At 32.6% G+C, this 20,769-nt stretch overlaps 1 protein-coding gene across 1 annotated transcript; it reads left to right on the plus strand.

Annotated features, from left to right (window-relative positions):
* Positions 1-763: 763 nt before the first annotated feature.
* LOC127699844 (fibrinogen-like protein 1) lies at positions 764-16,548 on the plus strand. The gene is made up of 6 exons (XM_052203220.1): positions 764-1,208; positions 2,565-2,664; positions 4,603-4,736; positions 6,785-6,881; positions 7,761-7,925; positions 15,981-16,548. Exons 1-6 carry the CDS (start codon positions 873-875, stop codon positions 16,238-16,240), a joined length of 1,092 nt encoding a protein of 363 aa, XP_052059180.1. The 5' UTR covers positions 764-872; the 3' UTR covers positions 16,241-16,548.
* The last annotated feature ends 4,221 nt before the right edge of the window (positions 16,549-20,769 follow it).

Raw genomic sequence — 20,769 nt, forward strand, 5'->3', positions numbered from 1 at the left:
GCTTTGATCCTATCAAATTTAGTGTTCAGTTTTGGTTCATTTGGCTCACGCTTTACTCATGTTCTGGTATTTTCCTTTACTGCATCTAACAGTGACCTGGAGTTCTTTTTGCAGATAGGCTTGGGATTTGATATTGCGGGCCTTTCGCAAACAACTATCTAATCTGTTCATTGTTGTTGTTACGATACCAATCTTTCCAGTTATAACATGATCAGTCGGACAATGTTTGTATGGAGACGATGCACATGAGCAATCGGGAGGTCTAGATTTTAAATCCCTGGGGGTAGAGATCCCTTATACCTTTTTGTGGGTAGTTTGTTTTTTTGTGTATTTGAAATTTTAGGTGTTATTTTATCTGTGAAGTAATCAGGTTTTGTTTGCCTAGATTTTTTTATGAAAAAATATGTTGTTAATATTGATTTTATCCAAACCCTTATATAAGATATACATTTATTACATTTGAAAACGAAAAATGTATTCGTTGGACAATGTGTATTTCATTTACTCTCAACGAATAACATCGACACTGATCAACAAATATCACTATAGGAACATATCAATCAGGCATATCGATGTCCGTCTATAATTTTTTGAAATTGAACGAATAGATATAAATAATTAAAGACTGAGTGAGATTAACTGGTCCTTAACTAGCATTACATTTATAAAATACAGTTCTAAAATATCGTTGTCATAATGAAAAAATGATTTTGAAAGATAAAAACATTCATAATTCATTGTACACTGTTCCAAAGTATAAGCATTGAATTGGTTAGAACTGTTGCTAAGGCCAGACAGCGTGTATACTTTCCGAATAGTCTTTATTTTGTTAAAACTAAAAGCAAAAGAGAAAGCATAATTTAGCGACAATTATGTCAGTAGTTTTATTTAATGTACATGTATCATATTATTATATTGGATTTACATTATTCATACATTTGATAGGAACATTTTGTCAGGAATGTCATCTTAGAAGCTTAAGAGTGGACCCTGATCATATCAATGCTCGATTGCATGGATATACATTTATTACGTTTGAAAACGTTGGGGCAAATGCATGTTTTGATAAATGCATTCGTCGGAGAAGATGTCTTTCTTTCAATTACAAAGAAGAAGAACGCCACTGCGAAATAAACGAGAAAAACGTCGAAACCGACTTAGTTGAAGGAATTGGTTATGTGCATGTAAACATACAGCAATACAGAAATGTAAGTATCAATCATAACTTAAAGTTAAAAGTTGAAATGGATTGCTGTAGTTTTGGGTTCCAAATATCATATGCAAGAATTTGAACTCGCACATAATTTCCGAAGCATACTGTATTTTATTGCCATATAGGAGCTACACATTTCAATAATTTGCAAAACTTTATTTGTATATCAGACACTATTTTCATCTTCTTATCTTTCCCCAATAAAATGATTTTACAAGGATCCCATTATGAAATTATTTAACGGGTTGTTTTCATTTTTAGAAACGATATTGGCTTCAAATGATATTAATATTATTCAAGTCCAGTGTATTATATAGATATCATATGCAATATAAAACTCTCTTTTCTATACAATTCCTGTTGATTGATCAGCACTATGGAAGCACCAAAAAAGCTTCTGATATGGGCTTGGAACCATCACCAACCAATTTTTTTCGCTTTATTGCACTACGCACAATTGAAGCCGTGGTTTATGAAGACGAAACATCTAGGGTACAAAATCATAAGCATAATATCTCTGGTGCATTAAAACCCCTGAAAAAACACTGGGTCGATATCACTTCTACTGGACGTTTCAGCCCCGATAGCATACCATCCCTGTATTCCGTGCATTTGCTTACAGGCAAAATTATTGATGCGGCCAGTTTTTTAAACAATGCTACCTAAATTCTAAAATCATATGAAGGACTCATGTTGTTCTACCTACACGCATAGATGACAGACGGTTTGGTCAACATAATTTTAAAAGACAACAAAGGAAAAACAATTCAGGTTTTGTAGGTTTTGTATTACGCTTTTTATTTTTATTTTTTTATGCATCCAAATTCATTATGTACCATCAATTTTTTACTAGTTGGAAAAACTATAGGATCACTGAAGATTTTAAACTCCGTTTTTATCAATAATTACTAAATGCAAGATTCTAAGTAAATATTGATAGTAAGAAAGTGTTTTTTCCAGATATTATTCTTCATCTAAAGGAGCAACCATTTAACTTAAAAGGGGGTTGGGGGTTATGGTTTTTGCCTGGGTCAGAAATTTTTTTCCGCGCAAAGCCCGAACATTTTTTTTTAGTTCTTCGACGCTATCAAATAGTTTTTTTTCCAAAATGTATCACAATAAGGTATGGGAAAAATCTGGATTCAAAATATTTTTTTTGTCATCTGCTTGACCACAATATTTTTTTTCATCAAATTGAGGATCAGAATATTTTTATGGAACCCCCCCCCCCCTTTTTTTGAAGTTAAATGGTCGTTCCCTAAAACTACCATTTCAAAATAGTTATAGTGTCGTGAAGCTTAATTGATAAATTTACTTGCGAAATTAAATTAAATCAAATAATGTCGAACAGTTTTCCAGATATGACCCTTGTTCAAAAATAGGAAATTGTCAAGTCGGCGAAATCTGCCAAACTATGAGGGACGGCGAAACATTTTGTGTTAAAGACATCAGTAAGTATAACTTTAATCTTGATCAATCAAAAATTGTTCGCGAATTTTTCAGTTTTAAAAGAAATGCCGAAGGGATATTCAAACATATAAGCCGAAGTTATATTCAAACATATAAGCTGAAGTTATATTCAAACATATAAGCTGAAGTTATATTCAAACATATAAGCTGAAGTTATTTTCAAACATATAAGCTGAAGTTATATTCAAACATATAAGCCGAAGGAATATTCAAACATATAAGCTGAAGGGATATTCAAACATATAAGCTGAAGGGATATTCAAACATATAAGCCGAAGGGATATTCAAACATATAAGCCGAAGGGATATTCAAACAAATAAGCCGAAGACACATATAAGCCGAAGGGATATTCAAACATATAAGCTGAAGGGATATTCAAACATATAAGCTGAAGGGATATTCAAACATATAAGCCGAAGGGATATTCAAACATATAAGCTGAAGGGATATTCAAACATATAAGCTGAAGGTACGTGACAATGCTATAGCACAAAACGAAACACGACAAAAACAAACAAAACATGGAATATTGTAGGTGCTCCAAAAGGGTAAGCAGATTCTGCACCACGTGTGACACCTGTCGTATCGTTAATGATGATACAAATTGGCGAAAATTCTCATTCATTGATGTCATATGCGTTGTAAAATCTTGGCATGCACAAACCTTTGAGACCCATGCCGCATATGACCATTATCCAGATAAAAAAAAATATCAAGACAAATCGCAGACACAGTCCTGAAAATGTGCTGGATTCATTGGTAAATATATATATATAAAAAAAAACGTCATTTGACAACACGATTCACCATGGTACGGATTGTTGAAGATGCTGATCCGATCAAATAACTAATTTTCAAAATGATTGCCAACCAGCCAATAATTCAAGGTTTTAATCTTGAATAATCTAAAATTACAAAGATGTTAAAATAAACATATAATTTAAATACTCGGCATCAACGATTCAATTTCTAATTGTATGCGTGGCTCTAATAAAACCATTTAATAATCCGGTTATTATACCCCATGCAACGAAGTGTCTATTGTTTTTGACCCGTCCGTCCGCAAGTCCGTTCGTCCGTCAGTCCTGTTCTTGTCATCGCAACTCCTTTAAAATCATTAAACTTTGTAGATGATAAGGACATACTATGTAGATGTGCATATCGACAGGAAATTATAATTCAATTTTTTTCCTAGGAGTTATATGCGCCTTTGAACTTAGAGTTTTTGCCTAAATAAACTACTGCAACAGTTTCTCACCGCAATCCCTCTGAAAACACACAACAGAAACTCATGACGCTTTGTAGATAAAAAGGACATACTATGTAGATGTGCATATCGACAAGAAATTATGATTCAATTTTTCCTAGGAGGTATGCGCCTTTGAACTTCGAGCTTTTGCCTAAATAAACTACTGCAACAGTTTGTCAAAGCAACCCCTCTAAACCACACAACAGAAACTCATGACGCTTTGTAGATAATAAGGACATACTATGTAGATATGCATATCGACAAGAAATTATGATTCAACATTTCTTCTAGCAGTTATGTCCATTTGAACCTAGAATTTTGGCTTAAATATACTTATGCAACAAATTGTCATCGTAACTCCTCTGAAACCAGACAACAGAATTTTAAGAAACTTTATAGTTAATGAAGGCATAATATGTAGATGTACATATCCACAAGAAATTTGTATCAATTTTTTTTAAAGTTTGATTCTTTAAACTACGGATTCTAGTAAGATTTTGTTTACCCAGTGGTAATGTGGGGGCCTATGGTATATGAGTGTGTTTTCAAAGGTTCTTTAATTATAAACATGAATTATTTTTTTAACATCCCCACTGTCCTCGTCATAGAGTATAATTAACCTTGTATTTAAAACAATTATAATGTTGCTTTTCAAATATACACATTTAGATCAAATGCAGCCAGTTACTGACTGTAGTGGATTACACCCAGATCTTCCAAGTGGTACTTATGAAATACGACCGAACCATTTTCATGTCTTGAAAGTTTATTGTGATCAGAATACATCCGGTGGTGGTTGGACGGTGAGTTTAACGTAACAAAAAATTCCTCTCGAATGCAACACCCGTTATATTGGCTTTCGCGCAAAACCAATTTAGAATGCTTTTATGAAAAAAACGATAGCCCCGACTATAAAATTGAGAAAATAACATACTGTAAGTAGTTTTATGTAGATAATCAATACCAAAATATATCATTTTATAAAATATTCACATTGTAATCACGAGCGCATCCATTTTTGTCATTTCCGTAAAAATTAGAAATTAAAAGTCAAATTCTCTGCTAATTTATTGCGTCTGGTATTTGTCAGGGGACAATTAAAACCTTTTGTCAGGATTTTAATTAGAAAAATAATAGCATTAAAAAAAAGTGTAAATTGAACAATACTAAATAATCATTAAAAGTAAAAACGAAATTGCAGAATACTTTTTTTGAAAGATGAAGATAAAATAAAAAACAAACTAAACTATAAAGAAAGAGAGAAATGAAATTAATATAAAGACCAATAAATAAAAAAAATACTTAACTACATCAAAACTTTAAATAAAGCTATCGAAATGTCAGGATTATCATGTTTCAGGGTAAATTAAGGCGACAGTAGTTAACTTATGTAAAACGTAAATTTATTATGAAGTTACAATTCAAAACAAACATTCGGGAATCGCATAAACTCAGAAAGAAGCGATCCGGGTCGCATCGACAGGGTAAGGGTCTCCTGATATGCATGCAATTTCCGCTATCTGTATTCACACTCAGTCAAAATGTCACAATCGGGAGGAGAACACAATTTGAAAAAAATTAGATCAAAAAAATATACTGAATTTAAAGATCTAAGACCGCAAAAAACTTGTCGCTAATGTGTTGATACACCAATACATAATACCGCTCAACATTTTCTAATTTGTGATGATGATCGTAAAACGTATGTAGTGTCGATTTCAGTCATTCTCCGACATAAACTGTTTTTTTTTTGTGTAAGGAGCACACCCCTGTAAATAAATTGGAAGTCCGTATAGTGCGAACATGAACAAACGACACATATAAACGGAGATATGTAAACGCCATACAAAGGTATTTTACTATTGAAAAATGGAAAGTTGAAATCATCACTTTTGTCATAGATTCTAGTTGGAAATCAATCTGTGAATATATCTAGAAGATATGACGCAGAATTTCTTTTTCTGTAGTATCTTTAATATCTATATAAAAATAAGGAGATGAGGTATGATTGCCAATAAGACAACTATACACCAAAGTTCAAAAAGTGGATGTTAGCAAATAAAGGCAGCCGTGCGGCCTTCAACAATGAGGAAAACCCATACCGTATAGTCGGCTATAAAAGTCCCCGACATGAAATAAGAAACAATTCAATTAAGAAAACTAACGGCCTAATTTATAACAAAACAATTAACGAAAAACCTTTATGACAGACATGAACCAACGACAACCACTGAACTATAGGCTCCTGACTTTGGACATGCACATAAAAAATGTGGCGGGGTTAAACATGTTTGTGAGCGCTCAAACATCCCCTTAACCTTGGATAGTGATGTAACCGCACAACAAAAGAACTATCTTTTATAAATTGTAACTTGGATGGAGAGTTGTCTCATTGGCACTCATACCACATCTTCCTATATCTATCAACATTAGTTGAAAAAAGGACTAAACTCATCAGATCGATACAAAGCAGAAAACCATAATCCACTAGGATGTATGATATATAAGCACTCATTGAAATGTGGGTTATTGAGTGACAGAACTTTGGGATAGTACTGTCCAAAACGGTTCCAGCTTAAAATTGTCTAAAATTTTCTAACTGAATAATCTAAGTTAGAAATGTTCTTATTAGAACACACAATGTCGAAATCTGTTCTTTATGTTGCAGAGCAACTTTTCTAGCGGCTCTTCTATAAAACAGTTCTCCTGGCGGTTCTTGCCAGATTTTAGTAAAAGTTAGAATTGTTCCAAATTCTCAACTTCGCATATATTGCATCAAATAACACCATATCGTATTGTAACGAGTAATATGTTTCTTTTTAAATTTTCAAATATTATCAATTTAAATAAGGTGCTTCAAAGAAGAAGAGATGGATCTACTGATTTTTATCGTGGCTGGACAGATTACGAAAATGGTTTTGGTGATCTTCAGAATGAATTCTGGTTAGGTAATTATGTTCATATTTGCAATGACCACAATAGAGTTATTTCTGAAAAACCTCGATAATTATGTTCTTTTATTTAGCATATCAAATAAACAACATTCCATATAGTTAACTTAATACAGTAGAATTTAGCTTTGAAAAGGGGAATCTATTCTATGATGCTTTACTGTGTCAACATTTGCTCCACGCAGGAGTCTCTCACTTGTTCATTCATTCATCGTCTTATATAAAAATAAGGTGATATGGTTTGATTGCAAATGAGACAACTATCCATTAGAGTTGAAATGAAGTGGATGTTAGCAGTTATAAGCCACCGTATGGCCTTCATCAATTAAATAAAAAATAAACATACCGTAAAGTGGGCTATATATGGCCTCGACACAAAAAATTGAAACAATTCAAACGAGTAAACTAACGGCATAATTTATAACAAAAATATTTGAGAAAAAAATATGACAGACATGAACCAACGACAAGCACTGAACTGCAGGCTCTTGATTTAGAACAGACATATAAAGAGTATGCCAATTTGACGTAAGTGCATATTCATAAATCTCGCATAGCCAAACGAACAACTTCCTTAGCAAGGGTTTAACTGTCATATGGGAGATATTCAGAGATTACCCAGTCAAACATAGGATTGGCAATTTATCAATTAAAAAGGTTAATCAAAAGGGTAAATTTAGTATTTTCATTTGTTCGGTCGTTTAATTTGCTTGAATCAAATGATCTCTACCAATAAAACTTTAAATAACTGAAAATTCCAACGTGTTGAGTTCATAAGGAATAAACTGACAATAAATGAAAAACTAAATCTCAAATATATTTATCAAGCAATAAATGAATTAGTCGATCAATCAATCAGAAAAAAAAATCTTTCAGGAAATAAGAATATTCATGCTATAACTTCCCAAAGGCAGTATCAGTTACGATTTGACCTTGAAGATTTTGAAGAAGAAAACAGATACGCTATTTACAGTACATTCAACATTGGGAACGCCTCTTCTGAATATCAACTGACAATCCAGGGCTACACAGGAGATGCTGGTATGTACTAAGCCAGCTGCATTAAGAGGTCAATGCATTTTCTGTAATTGAATCGTGTAAAGTATTTACAGTTTGAGTTTGAATTGTTTTTTTAAATGTTCAGAACGTGATAAATTGCCTTCAATTTCTATAGTTTCATTTATTCAAATACCAAAGTATCATTGCATAACTGCATGTTATTCATGGGAGTGTATAAAAACACTTATCTTTTAGCTACAACTGTATTTTAACTGTTTAATTGGTGTATAACCCACATTTTGATTTCTATAAGGTACTTATTGTTTTACATGTCTTCGTGTATTTTTAAGAAAATAAACCACTGGGATAATTTCAACCAATTTTATTCTGAACAATACTTAAATAGTCAGATGAAGTTTGTTTCCTCTCACCCGTCAAACATGCTCGTAATGGCGTAAACACAAATATACATAGTTGTCTTATATTTCGAACATCTTAAAATATGAGATAAACTCACGGGTGCAAAATTGTGCAGATTGTCAAATAAAGGCAACAGTAGTTTACCGCTGTTAATTAGTCATGATTCGATAAAGCAAAATCAAATCCGGGTAACAAACTAAAACCGAGGGGAACACATTACCTATAAGAGGAAAACAACGGAACAACAGAAACACTGAACTACAACAAAAGCAAACGCCAACATGCATAGAAACGGACTGTAGATAACAACTGCCATATTCCTGACATTGTACAGGACATCAAACTATATGATCGTCTTATTCATAATCAATCGACTGTTTTTATGAGTTATCGCCCTTAAATGGAGATTTTGGCCATATTGTTACTTTAATGTTTTGTCCATACGGAATAAAAATATGTACATGGAGATTTCAATATTAGTAACTTTTTAGCTCACCTAGCCCTAAGGGCCAAGTGAGTTTTTCTCATCACTTAGCGTCCGTCGTATGTCATCGTCCGTCGTCCGCCGTCGTTAAAGGGAAAATTCGCGATTTTTTACTTATCATCTTATTATGTTCATAATACCATAAAAAACATATTCACCAAGTTTTATTTGGATATGAAAACTAATAAAGAAGAAAATTGGGAATTATTAATTTTATTTATTCAAACTTCCTGACTTCTGTGACGTAGTTTAAGTCTTTTTGCATGCCGGGAGTGGAATTAATCTCATTTAAGTCTTGTTCGTTAACCATCTAATAACGCGATTTAAAGCGCATCGACGACTTTTGGTGTAGCTATTAACCAACTAAAAATTAAGAAAGTAAAGTGATCAATAAAATTAAATTGTAGGATTTATGTTTTAAGGATTTCTGATATGATTATAGTAATAAAAGTAAATCATACAATTTAAACCATTGTGGTGACGTCAGCCTATTCATTTACCGTGGATTCTTTTTCTAGAATCAACGCTTCCTAAATCTGCCGCTGAAATGGACTCACCAAATTATATTCAATTGTTTCCTTTGTGTGTCTAATTTCATTAAGTTTGAATTGGCTAATTTACTGAATTCTGTTCACTAATGGAATTAATTTAAAAACTTACCTTTAATTTTTGTAATTTGTTTATGCCTTCACTGGGAATCGAACCCTTCCTTGAAATGTGTTATGAATGACTGACATCAACACATCGACGAAACCTCTCGGCTACCAATGGGTTACAACTTAGATGTCTATTTTATATATATAAATGAACATCGGACACACAAGGGTTGTACCTTTATATATACACAATGGGCAGTCGTATAGTATAAGTTGGTAGCCGCGAGGTTAGCATGCTTAAAATCAACGAGTTAAAAGATAGGGATTTGTCGGTTTAGGTTCGAATCATTGTATTATCTCTGTTGTCCCAATTCTGTTTTTTTTTTCTAATTTTGCATGTTATATTGGATATTTTTGTAATAATAGCGTGTTTTACCGTTTTTTTTTTTTGATTATTATTGGCTATTTCACATGTTTGAAACAAAAATGTTTACATTCTATTTTTCAATTTTTGTTGTATAAATATAGTATGATTTCATCTGTTTTACTACATAATTTTACAAATATTTGTTCGCAAATTCCTATGCTAGAAAATCGTGATGTGCCTAGAGTGCTAGAAATTTCGGTAACATACTTATTATATATACTTTATATATGCTCTTTGGACGGGTTGTTGTCTCTTTGACACATTCCTCATTTCCATTCTCAATTTTATTAGAAATAAGTTCGAATGTCTTATTTTGTAAAAACAGATAATATTCAGATGCCTGATAATATAAAGATCTTTAAAGGTAGAAGTGTTATATTTGTATTGTGTTAACCAATTAATTGTGCTCTGAGAATTATCAATGCATCGTTTGACACGATAACATGGTTATTTAAACTCACTTACAATACCTTCTAATTAAGAAAAGGCTTTAATTTTGAAAAGATATTAACACAATAGTTTAAGTTATAGATACAATGGATAAGCGTAGATTCATGAAAAACAAACCATTCGCCCTCCGGGCTCATGGTTTCTTTTTCAAGAATCCACGCTTATCCATTGTATCTATATAACAGAACATTTTTATGATATTTTTTCCGACGAATATTTTGAACAAACATATATAACTGACATGATTGATAATGTATTAAAAATGCATGTTTGTATTCTGACTCTTTACTTGAGTCTAGCAAACATTTCCAGCTAGTACTGTGTAAATACAATGTGTAATGTACTGTGACACTTAGTGACTGTTGAATGCGTGGTTAAACTCAAGGTAATTAAAATATTAGCATTCTGTAATTCTAATCTTTTGATCTTCACTCAGTGAATCTTAGCTGTCACGGTTCACCGTTCCAGGTGTGAACAACATTTTGTATGAATGATAAACGGGACTGATAGTTTTAGAATCAGAAATATAAAAAAGAAATATAATTATTTTGGGGGAGTTATAAGGTTGCACAATAACTGGATAGTCGTGGTATATTTTTATATTTTGCGTAAGCTCAGTTTAAAATGAATTATGACCGCTGTCACTGTTTGTGTAACCATGAAATACTGAATTGATTTAATTTAATAGATTTATAAATAATAATGGCCTTCTAAACACGAGTGTATGAACTAAAAATTGTACTATTTCCAATTAGAATCGGTAACCTTTATTATTTAAAATAGATAATTACCAATTGTAATTATATAATTTGGTCCGTCCAAAGCGATCTTTATTTACATATTCATGAATTAATGTTCTCATCAAAATATTTTAAATCTGTCTCTGTCACAACGTATAAATACTTCAGCTATTTGAAAAAAAGATGTTTAAAAATTTGACAGGAAATTCTTGGAATGGAATCAAATAATTACGAACAAATATTCTTTTCAGGTGTGAAAAACATAAAAAAAAGGATACCTAATCAGGAATGTCCTCATTAAAATATTCTAAGTCTCACAACGTATAAATACTTTAGCTATTTGACCAACGATGATTTAAAAAAATGACAGAATCAATCTAACGTCAACCTTCCTTTTTTTGAATGGAGACAGACCGGCGGATCGAATCAATTTTCAATGCGCGTACCTTTGCAAGACTTATAATTCATTCATAAACCATGTCTATACCAGAGACATATATACATATATAATTATATGTCTGTTTTAACTGGCAAGAATACCTCAAAGCGGAAAAGCAGTTTATTCTTTAAATTTCTGTTATTACCAAGAAAGAAAAAAATCCCGAAATTAATTTGATACTTTGATACTCAATATTTTTCCTGGAAATTATTCATTTCCTCTTTCGGTCTGAAAATAAGATAAGAATGTGGTATACAGAACATGCAGAAGTGTGAATGTCATAAAACCTTGTTATATCACAAACCATTATAAATGTGAACCTGTATACGCAAGACCTCATAGGACGACACCTAACCACATACAGGTAATATACAAGAAGCTCTGTTATACCCAGAAATGTCATGGTTAATCACTACCGATACATAATGTACCAATGCAAAGAAAATTCTGATGATTGTGAAGCATGGCCATTCATGATTTTAGAGAAGTCTTAGATGGGGATTGCCGAAACGATTTAAATTCTTGACTAGATTTTTTCTCAATTAAAATCACTGAACTAAAAAAAAAAGGAAAAGTACGTCCAAGAACAGAATTCTTCTTGTAAATTCATAAATAAAACGCTCTTATTTTGTAACTTTCGATAGACTTGACCTCCAACACGCCCCCTCCCCCCCCCAAAAAAAAACAACAACCTGGGAACCCTCAGTACATCAAACAATGTTTATGTCCCTGCCCAAATCCCCCCCCCAAAAAAGAAGAAAAAAGAAAGAAAGAGATGAACGGTATTTCACATCAGATTCAGATATGTATATAGTTGATTGTCGTTAACTAGAGATCAGTGCATAGTGACATGTCTCTGCGTTAATTGATAAGAATAACAGGAAAGTATAAACTTGAAAAAAAATAGATTGATGATGAATAATATGCGGCACCCCTTTTTATCAAAGCGTACCGTCATTCATGTAAATGACTGTCCGTTATTTCGATTAAGAATAACAATTGTACGTGAAATCCTATGGATGGTGAGACTTTTTTTTCCAGATATGCGACTTTTCGTATTTATATTTTTTCTCATGTTACTTTTATGTGGTTTATTCACACACAATATAACGTAATAAATTAATCAACCCTCTTGCTGGTCAGACGTTAATACGGTACTCGTAAATTTATTTTTTGTACAACTACTATCAGTCTATCCGAAGTGAAGTTTCTTTATTTCTTCAAATAGACTTTTTGGGATCATTAGTGTACGTCCAGTGGCATATACTACATGCATGTCGGAACAGGAAAATTGACATAAGGTACTTTCAGAACCATGTTCACTTTATTATACATTATACAATGGAAGTAATATTAAATATTACTTCCATGATTATACCCAACAATAGTGATGATGATGAATTTCTTCAACTGTTCGAGAACAATCTAATTGAAATATAAATCTGTGATTTTACTATGTCCATAACTTCGATGAACCAAAGCAAGTTAGATATCGACCTGTATTTAAATCAAATTGTTCTGGATGTTTCTTTCTTATATTCAATATACATGTATATATTTTAAATTGCGACTATCTATAGTTCCGTAACTTTCTATCCCGGCGTATAAACCAATGATCGACAAGTGCGTACATTTTTGTTAAATCAATATTTCTTGTATGTTTCAAAATGTCCATCATTATTGACAACGAGTATATACTTATATTTTCCCCAATTTACCCTTGGAAAAAAATTTGTAAATAGATTTTTATTTTATCAAATCTTTTTTTGGAATTATTTAGATTTTCATAAATAGTATTCTTTACACCCGAAATGTTATTTATAAACAAGCGTATGAGTTTAGTAATGACAGAGATGTCTCTGGTAATGACTAGTATATCACTGTCGGCACGCAAGACAGAGATGTATATTATACACCTGATAGTTTCAAAATGGAAAGTTACAAGTTATCGGCCGTGTACACTGATCAATACTCTCAGAAGTGAGACGATGCATGAACTTGCTTTATGTAATTGTGTAATAAGAGTTTTTAAGCCCGACAGGAAATCGCTTGAATACCTGGACGTGTCACCTCACAATACCTTTGGGAGTAATACCTTTAGCCATGCTGGTGATCAGATAAGGGAAGGTCCGAATTTATTTAAATAAGTTTATTACATAAAAGAATTATGAACAAATAAGATTTTCGAAAACAATTTTACACGGAACACTTATTTATGACTTTGAACTTTGACTTTTTAACTAATTCCCATATAAACAGTTTAAAAACCGACAGACCATAGTTATTTAACAAATAATTACATTTTCCGTATCAAGTTAGTTAGTCGGATAAAACAACCGTACGATTGACAAGATATCGACACGTAATTACGACTACATTAGGTTACTGCTGGTTTTGGTCCTTTGTGGTTTATAGATATATCGTGGTTTCTAAACCGAGAAGACGTCAAAATTGCCGCAAGCAGAGAATTGATACTCTAAATTTAAAATCGATGGTGATCTCTTATCTAGCAGAATAAAATTTTCATATTTATGAATATACAGAATGGACATAATATCAGTTTTTCATTATTTTGCGAAGTTTCCCTTTAAGTTTGACAAAAATCTTCTCCTCTGAAACTACGTGGCCAAATTTAACCAAAAAATGGCTAAAAATAGAACATAAGGGGTAAAATGCAAGTTCTGTCCATTATTTTGAAACTTATGAATAGAAAAATCTGACAGGGATAGAAATGTTCAGAATGTTGAGCTCTACCTATTATGTATATAGTCAAAACTGTCAGACGACGTCTTATAGGAGTTATTGCCCTTAATTGACAAATTTTATCACTTTTTTTTCATTTTTGCCTATTATCTTGAAAACTATAATAGATAGAGAGAAACTTGATGTTGCAAAAATGAACAGCAAGACAAATTCTACAAATAAGTGCACATTAAACGAAATAATCAGTCGACTCCTTATTAGAATTATTGCCCTATGATGACGATTTTTTATCAATTTTTTGTGTTTTTGCCTGATATCTTAAAAAAAATTATAATAGATAGATAGAAACTTAAATAAGCAAAAATTATCAACAATACAAGATTTACAATTAATACAACATGATGGAAATCATCCGACCAGTCCTTGTTGGAGTTAGTGCCCTTTAATGACGATTTTTACCATTTTATTGCGTTTTGCCTTAAATGATAAAAATTTTTATATAGCAAAATTAATTAGCAAGGTAAGATCTACAAACAAGTCAAATTTTGCCGATATAGTTAGTAGACTGTCACTCTATATAGGAGTGATTGCCCTTTAACGAGGGTTTTTTTCACCTTTTGTGTTTTGAGCAAAAATTAAAGAAGATAGAGAGAAACTAAACAATCAAAACGATCAGTAGTACAAGATCAACAAAAAAGAAATTTTTGTCATAAATTCTATTCTCGTCTACAATGTTGGGACAATGTCCGTTATTGAATATGAACATATACTTAGGTGAGCGACACAGGCTCTAAAGAGCCTCTAGTTAAACCTCGATATTTGTATTTTTTTGCATGGAAAGAAAGAAATGGTCATGTCAAAATACAAGGACTCGGTTTTGTAAATTTGTTTAGTTTTAGTTTGTAACCCGGATTTGTTTTTTTCTCAATCGATTTATGAATTTCGAACAGCGGTATTCTACTGTTGCCTTTATTTACAACATCAGGTCAAGTTAAAGTCCTAAGTTAAAGGAGAAATGGAAATTTCCCCATTAATCGGAAGCGGCTGTAGAAAATATTACATCTCACAGTAAACAGTAGTAATATGTGTATTATTTTTATTTTTTGGAATGCTTTATTTGGGGTTGAGATAATGATTATTTTTTATATGTGTTTTAACTTTTATCTGGGCTTTCTAGTGATAACTTAGAGATAATGAATATAACAATCTATTTAAATCTTGAAGCGCTTTTTTGGATTTACTTTCACCAGGAGCGCTCAAATTTAGGCATTTGAAAGCAAGGGATGTGCAAAGATGTAGAAAAATTAGGAGCTTTATTCCCAAAAGGACATAAAATTAATAGCTAAATCCATCCAATCCCAACTTTGACTGAGGGAGTTGGAACCGTAGTTTTTAAAGAATTTCTTAATTTATTAACGGGGAATTTATAAAAACAAAAAGTATTAACAAAAAAGAAAATTGGGGATTAAAACTGGTTTTATAGCGCAGTAAACTTCTCACCTGCATGACAGTTGTTTATAGTTCCTTCATCTCGACACAATTGTGATTAGACAGACATAAATCCGAAAATAAAATTTAATGATTTTTGTTTTCATTTATTTCTGTTAATAGGGTAGAAAATACTGGCTTACATTAACCTTGGACTTTATGCTTTTTCATTAAATGCTTTTCAAATTTATGTATTTGACATCTAATGATGTGCCTCGAGCGGTATTTTTAAATATAATCCAAAATCATGCATGTCTCCTTTTCACTGTAATATGAATCATTTGCTTATTTCAATATAACCTGAACACAAAGAAGATTTATACTAGCTTTAAACCATATATATTTTCCAGGTAATGCCATGAGGGATCATGAAGCTAGCAGCTTGAACGGAAAAAAGTTTACAACAAAAGACAGGGACAACGATTTTTACCACTCTAACTGCGCAATATCACGCCATGGCGCTTGGTGGTTTAGATCTTGTACCTATTCTCATATGAATGGTCTGTATCGAACGGACGCAGCAGAAGTTGAATCTACAATTCACTGGTATACTTGGCATAATCGCAGAGCATTAAAAAGAACAGAAATGAAAGTGAAGCCTATCTTGTAATGCTGACTTCATAACGATGTGCACAAATACCATTTTTCTCGTGGGCCATATTTTCGATTGATAAATAATAAAATGATAAATCAAACGAAAGGTGAAATACATATTAAGTATATTTTTCACGAATTATGAATAATGTATTTCAGATTCAGTTTAACAAAGCTCGTTGGTATTTAACAACGTAAAATACAACTGCTGCTTTAAATACAATATGTGACGACAAAAATAAATGAAAGCGAACATATTTATTGTGCTTGGTAGCTTTGTGTAGTGTAAAAAATAATTTTATGAAATATTAAACAAATGATCAATTTCAATTTATTATATACTTAGTAGTAAATACAGATAAATTGCATGTGTAATACAGTCAACGGCAATCGTGCTGTATCAGCTATCCGTGATGATATTGATATCAGTCACGGTTGAAAATGCTTTATCACACCTTTAATCTATACGACGTCACGTCATCGATTTCAGTCACTCTGGAAATGGCTTTATCAAACCCCTAATCTGTATGACGTCATGTCAAACCTCTAATCTGTATGAACTCATATCAAACCTCTAATCTGTATGACGGCATGTCACATAAAAACATCTACGTGAGGTATATATATATTTATCATATACTTAGCATTAATATGATAGCTTTTGCATATGTGTAATGAACGGAAGTACACAAGCCATAATTTCCCACCCGGGCTGATAACCCATATCAGGGGCGTCTCGTGCAAAAAACCCATAACAGTGCCTCTCGTGCAAGTTACTTCCGGTATTTCCGGTATCGTATATTTACTTTTCCATTGTGGCGTCAGATTTTATTATGACGTCAAAATTTTACGGGAACTTTTGGGATGTCCAGTAATGGCGGACAAATAGCGATAAGGTTTATTGGATCCAGTGGTAAATCTGTTTGTACAGAACCAGCTGTTATTGAAAAAAAGATGTTAACATGGCTAAATCCGATGATATAGATTTTCAAAATGATGATAGTTTACAACAAGTACTTGCTAATAAATGCCATTGACAATTATGAATCATCTCATATAGTACAACATGTAGTACTAATGATCATAAAAATGTAAATACTTCCTCCATGCTTCCAGCTTTCAAATTTTTAATGTTTCAAAATGCCTCTATAGGAAATGGTAACATAATATATATGGAGGTAGTGATGCTATTGTTGGAAAATTATAGTGTATTTGTTGGATTCATGATTTAACTTCTTTAAAAAGTTTTTGAGTGTTTAGGTTATTTCATTTGTTTATTTGCCTTACATAAAACAATTGTCGGAAGTATATGATAAAGATATTAATACATGGCCTTTTCCATATCGGCCCGGGTATCATCCCTCGACCCATATCAGCACCTCGACTACGTCTCGGGCTGATATGGGAGTCTTGGGATGATACCCGGGCCGATATGGAAAAGGCCATGTATCAATCTCTATATAATAAATTGTATATGATATGGCTTTTTCAATATCACACACCGTATCAACCCTCAACCAATATAATCCCTCGAGCGGACTCTTAGGATTATATTGGTGTCTCGGGTTGATATGGATGTGATATTGAAAAAGCCATATAATATTCTCTATACATACTGTTATGATCCTATGCGATGGAAAAAAATGACAACAACTCACTTTCACTTTCATTAACTTCTCAACACAACTCATAACACGTACTCTGAAACAAATGTATCGTCCCGTTCAAATTGTATATACCCACTGACTGCTACATTCTGTAATATTATAGCATTCTGAACAATGATATAACAGTATAAAAGAGGAGCAAAAGATACCATAGGGACATTTAAGCTCATAAGTAAGAAATAAACTGACAACGCCATGGCTAAAAATGAAAAAGACAAACAGACAAACAATAGTACCCAAAGCACAACATAGAAAACTAAAGACTGAGCAACATGAACCCCACCAAAAACTGGGGGTGATCTCACGTGCTTCGGAAGGTAAGCAGTTCCTGCTTCACATGTGGCACCCATCGTGTTACTCGTGTTAGTACAAACCCGGTAATAAGTCTAATTCCGTAGGTCACATTCTGGGAAAAGTGGATGGGAATGTAGTTAAGACATTTGGAACATATCCGCTTTAATCTATTTATTGGAATTGAGCATCGGTAGGCTTCTGTTGCCTTAGTATATGTATAAAACTGTAGAGTACAAACTTGAAGATTGCAGGCCTTAGAAATCGGGACAATTACACATTTTTTATTTCTATGTTCTGTTTTGGCATATATGTGTTGACTTTGGTATATTTACATATTGTATACTATTTTATGTCTGTGGAACATTTTTACATTTAAAAGTACAAACTTGAAGATTGCTGGTGTTAGAAATCGGGACAATTCCATATTTTTTTGTTTTTGTTTCTATGTTCTGTTTTGGCATATATGTGTTGACTTTTTTGTATATTTACAGATTGTATATTTACGTTAAATACTATTTTCTGTCAGTGGAACATTTATACATTTAAAAACTTTATGTCATGTTTCCGTGACGAAAATACGAAAAACGATGTGTGTACATTTATTATGGGATGGTTTACAGATTTTGATCCCGCGTTAATAGTTATAAAGGCACCAGGATTATAATTCAATACGCCAGACGCGCGTTTTGTCTACATAAAACTCATTAGTGACGCTCAGATCAAAATATTTATAAAGCAAAACAAGTACAAAGTTGAAGAGCATTGAGTACCCAAAATTCCAAAAAGTTGTGCCAAATACGGCTAAGGTAATCTATTCCTGGGATAAAAAAATCCTTACTTTTTCGAAAAATTCAAAGTTTTGCAACAGGAAATTTATAAAAATCACCATATAGTTGATATTCATGTCAACACCGAAGTGTTGACTACTGGGCTGGTGATACCCTCGGGGACGAAACGCCCACCAGCAGTGGCATCGACTTAGTGGTGTAAATAGTTATCAAAGGTACCAGGATTATAATTCAATACGCCAGACGCGCGTTTCGTCTACATAAGACTCATCAGTGACGCTCAGATCAAAATATTATAAAGCAAAACAAGTCCAAAGTTGAAGAGCATTGAGTACTCAAAATTCCAAAAAGTTGTGCCAAATACGGCTAAGGTAATCTATTCCTGGGATAAGAAAATCCTTACTTTTTTCGAAAAATTCAAAGTTTTGCAACAGGAAATTTATAAAAATGACCATATAATTGATATTCATGTCAACACCGAAGTGTTGACTACTGGGCTGGTGATACCCTCGGGGACGAAACGTCCACCAGCAGTGGCATCGACTTAGTGGTGTAAATAGTTATCAAAGGTACCAGGATTATAATTCAATACGCCAGACGCGCGTTTCGTCTACATAAGACTCATCAGTGACGCTCAGATCAAAATATTTATAAAGCAAAACAAGTACAAAGTTGAAGAGCGTTGAGTACCCAAAATTCCAAAAAGTTGTGCCAAATACGGCTAAGGTAATCTATTCCTGGGATAAGAAAATCCTTACTTTTTTCGAAAAATTCAAAGTTTTGCAACAGGAAATTTATAAAAATGATCATATAATTGATATTCATGTCAACACCGAAGTGTTGACTACTGGGCTGGTGATACCCTCGGGGACAAAACGTCCACCAGCAGTGTCATCGACCCAGTGGTGTAAATAGTTATCAAAGGTACCAGGATTATAATTCAATACGCCAGACGCGCGTTTCGTCTACATAAGACTCATCAGTGACGCTCAGATCAAAATATTTATAAAGCAAAACAAGTACAAAGTTGAAGAGCATTGAGTACCCAAAATTCCAAAAAGTTGTGCCAAATACGGGTAAGGTAATCTATTCCTGGGATAAGAAAATACTTACTTTTTCGAAAAAATTTTGGCATCAGGAAAAAGTAAAATAACAAATTTACCAAACTCCAAGGAAATTTCAAAACGGAAAGTCCCTCAATAATGGCAAATTCAAAAGCTAAAACACATCAAATGAATGGAAAATTAAACTACTGTAATATTCCTGACTTATTACAGGTATTACCTTATGCAGAAAATGGTATATTAAACCTAGTTTAATAGCTAGCTAAACTCTAACTTGTATGACAGTCGCATAAAATGCCATTATATTGAAAACAACGTGTGGCAAAACAAACACACACAACAGGTAAAAATGTCAAAAATTGGAATACAGCAGTCAACATTGTGTTATAATGTTAATCGCTATAATAACAAACAACTATGTTAACAAAGAAAAACAAAATGGCATGAATACACTCCATAGACAAAGCACATACACAAAAATAATGGAAGACATGAATACAAAAAATTACCACAGCACAATAACACAAGGTTATTACCAAAAATGAACTAAACAGTAAGGGTTAAAAATATACAAAAACAAATAAAAAGAACACCATAACAGGTAATTAAGATGATAAACAACGTCAATACCTAGAATCTATAAACCAAGACCATCATGTACTATTTGTTAAGTTGATACGGTATATTTATCAACAAGGTCTTGGTATCTTCCGATGAACTTTTTATAACCCT

The sequence above is a fragment of the Mytilus californianus genome, unplaced genomic scaffold (genome assembly GCF_021869535.1).
Source record: "Mytilus californianus isolate M0D057914Y unplaced genomic scaffold, xbMytCali1.0.p SCAF_42, whole genome shotgun sequence".
Taxonomy (NCBI): Eukaryota; Metazoa; Mollusca; class Bivalvia; order Mytilida; family Mytilidae; genus Mytilus; species Mytilus californianus.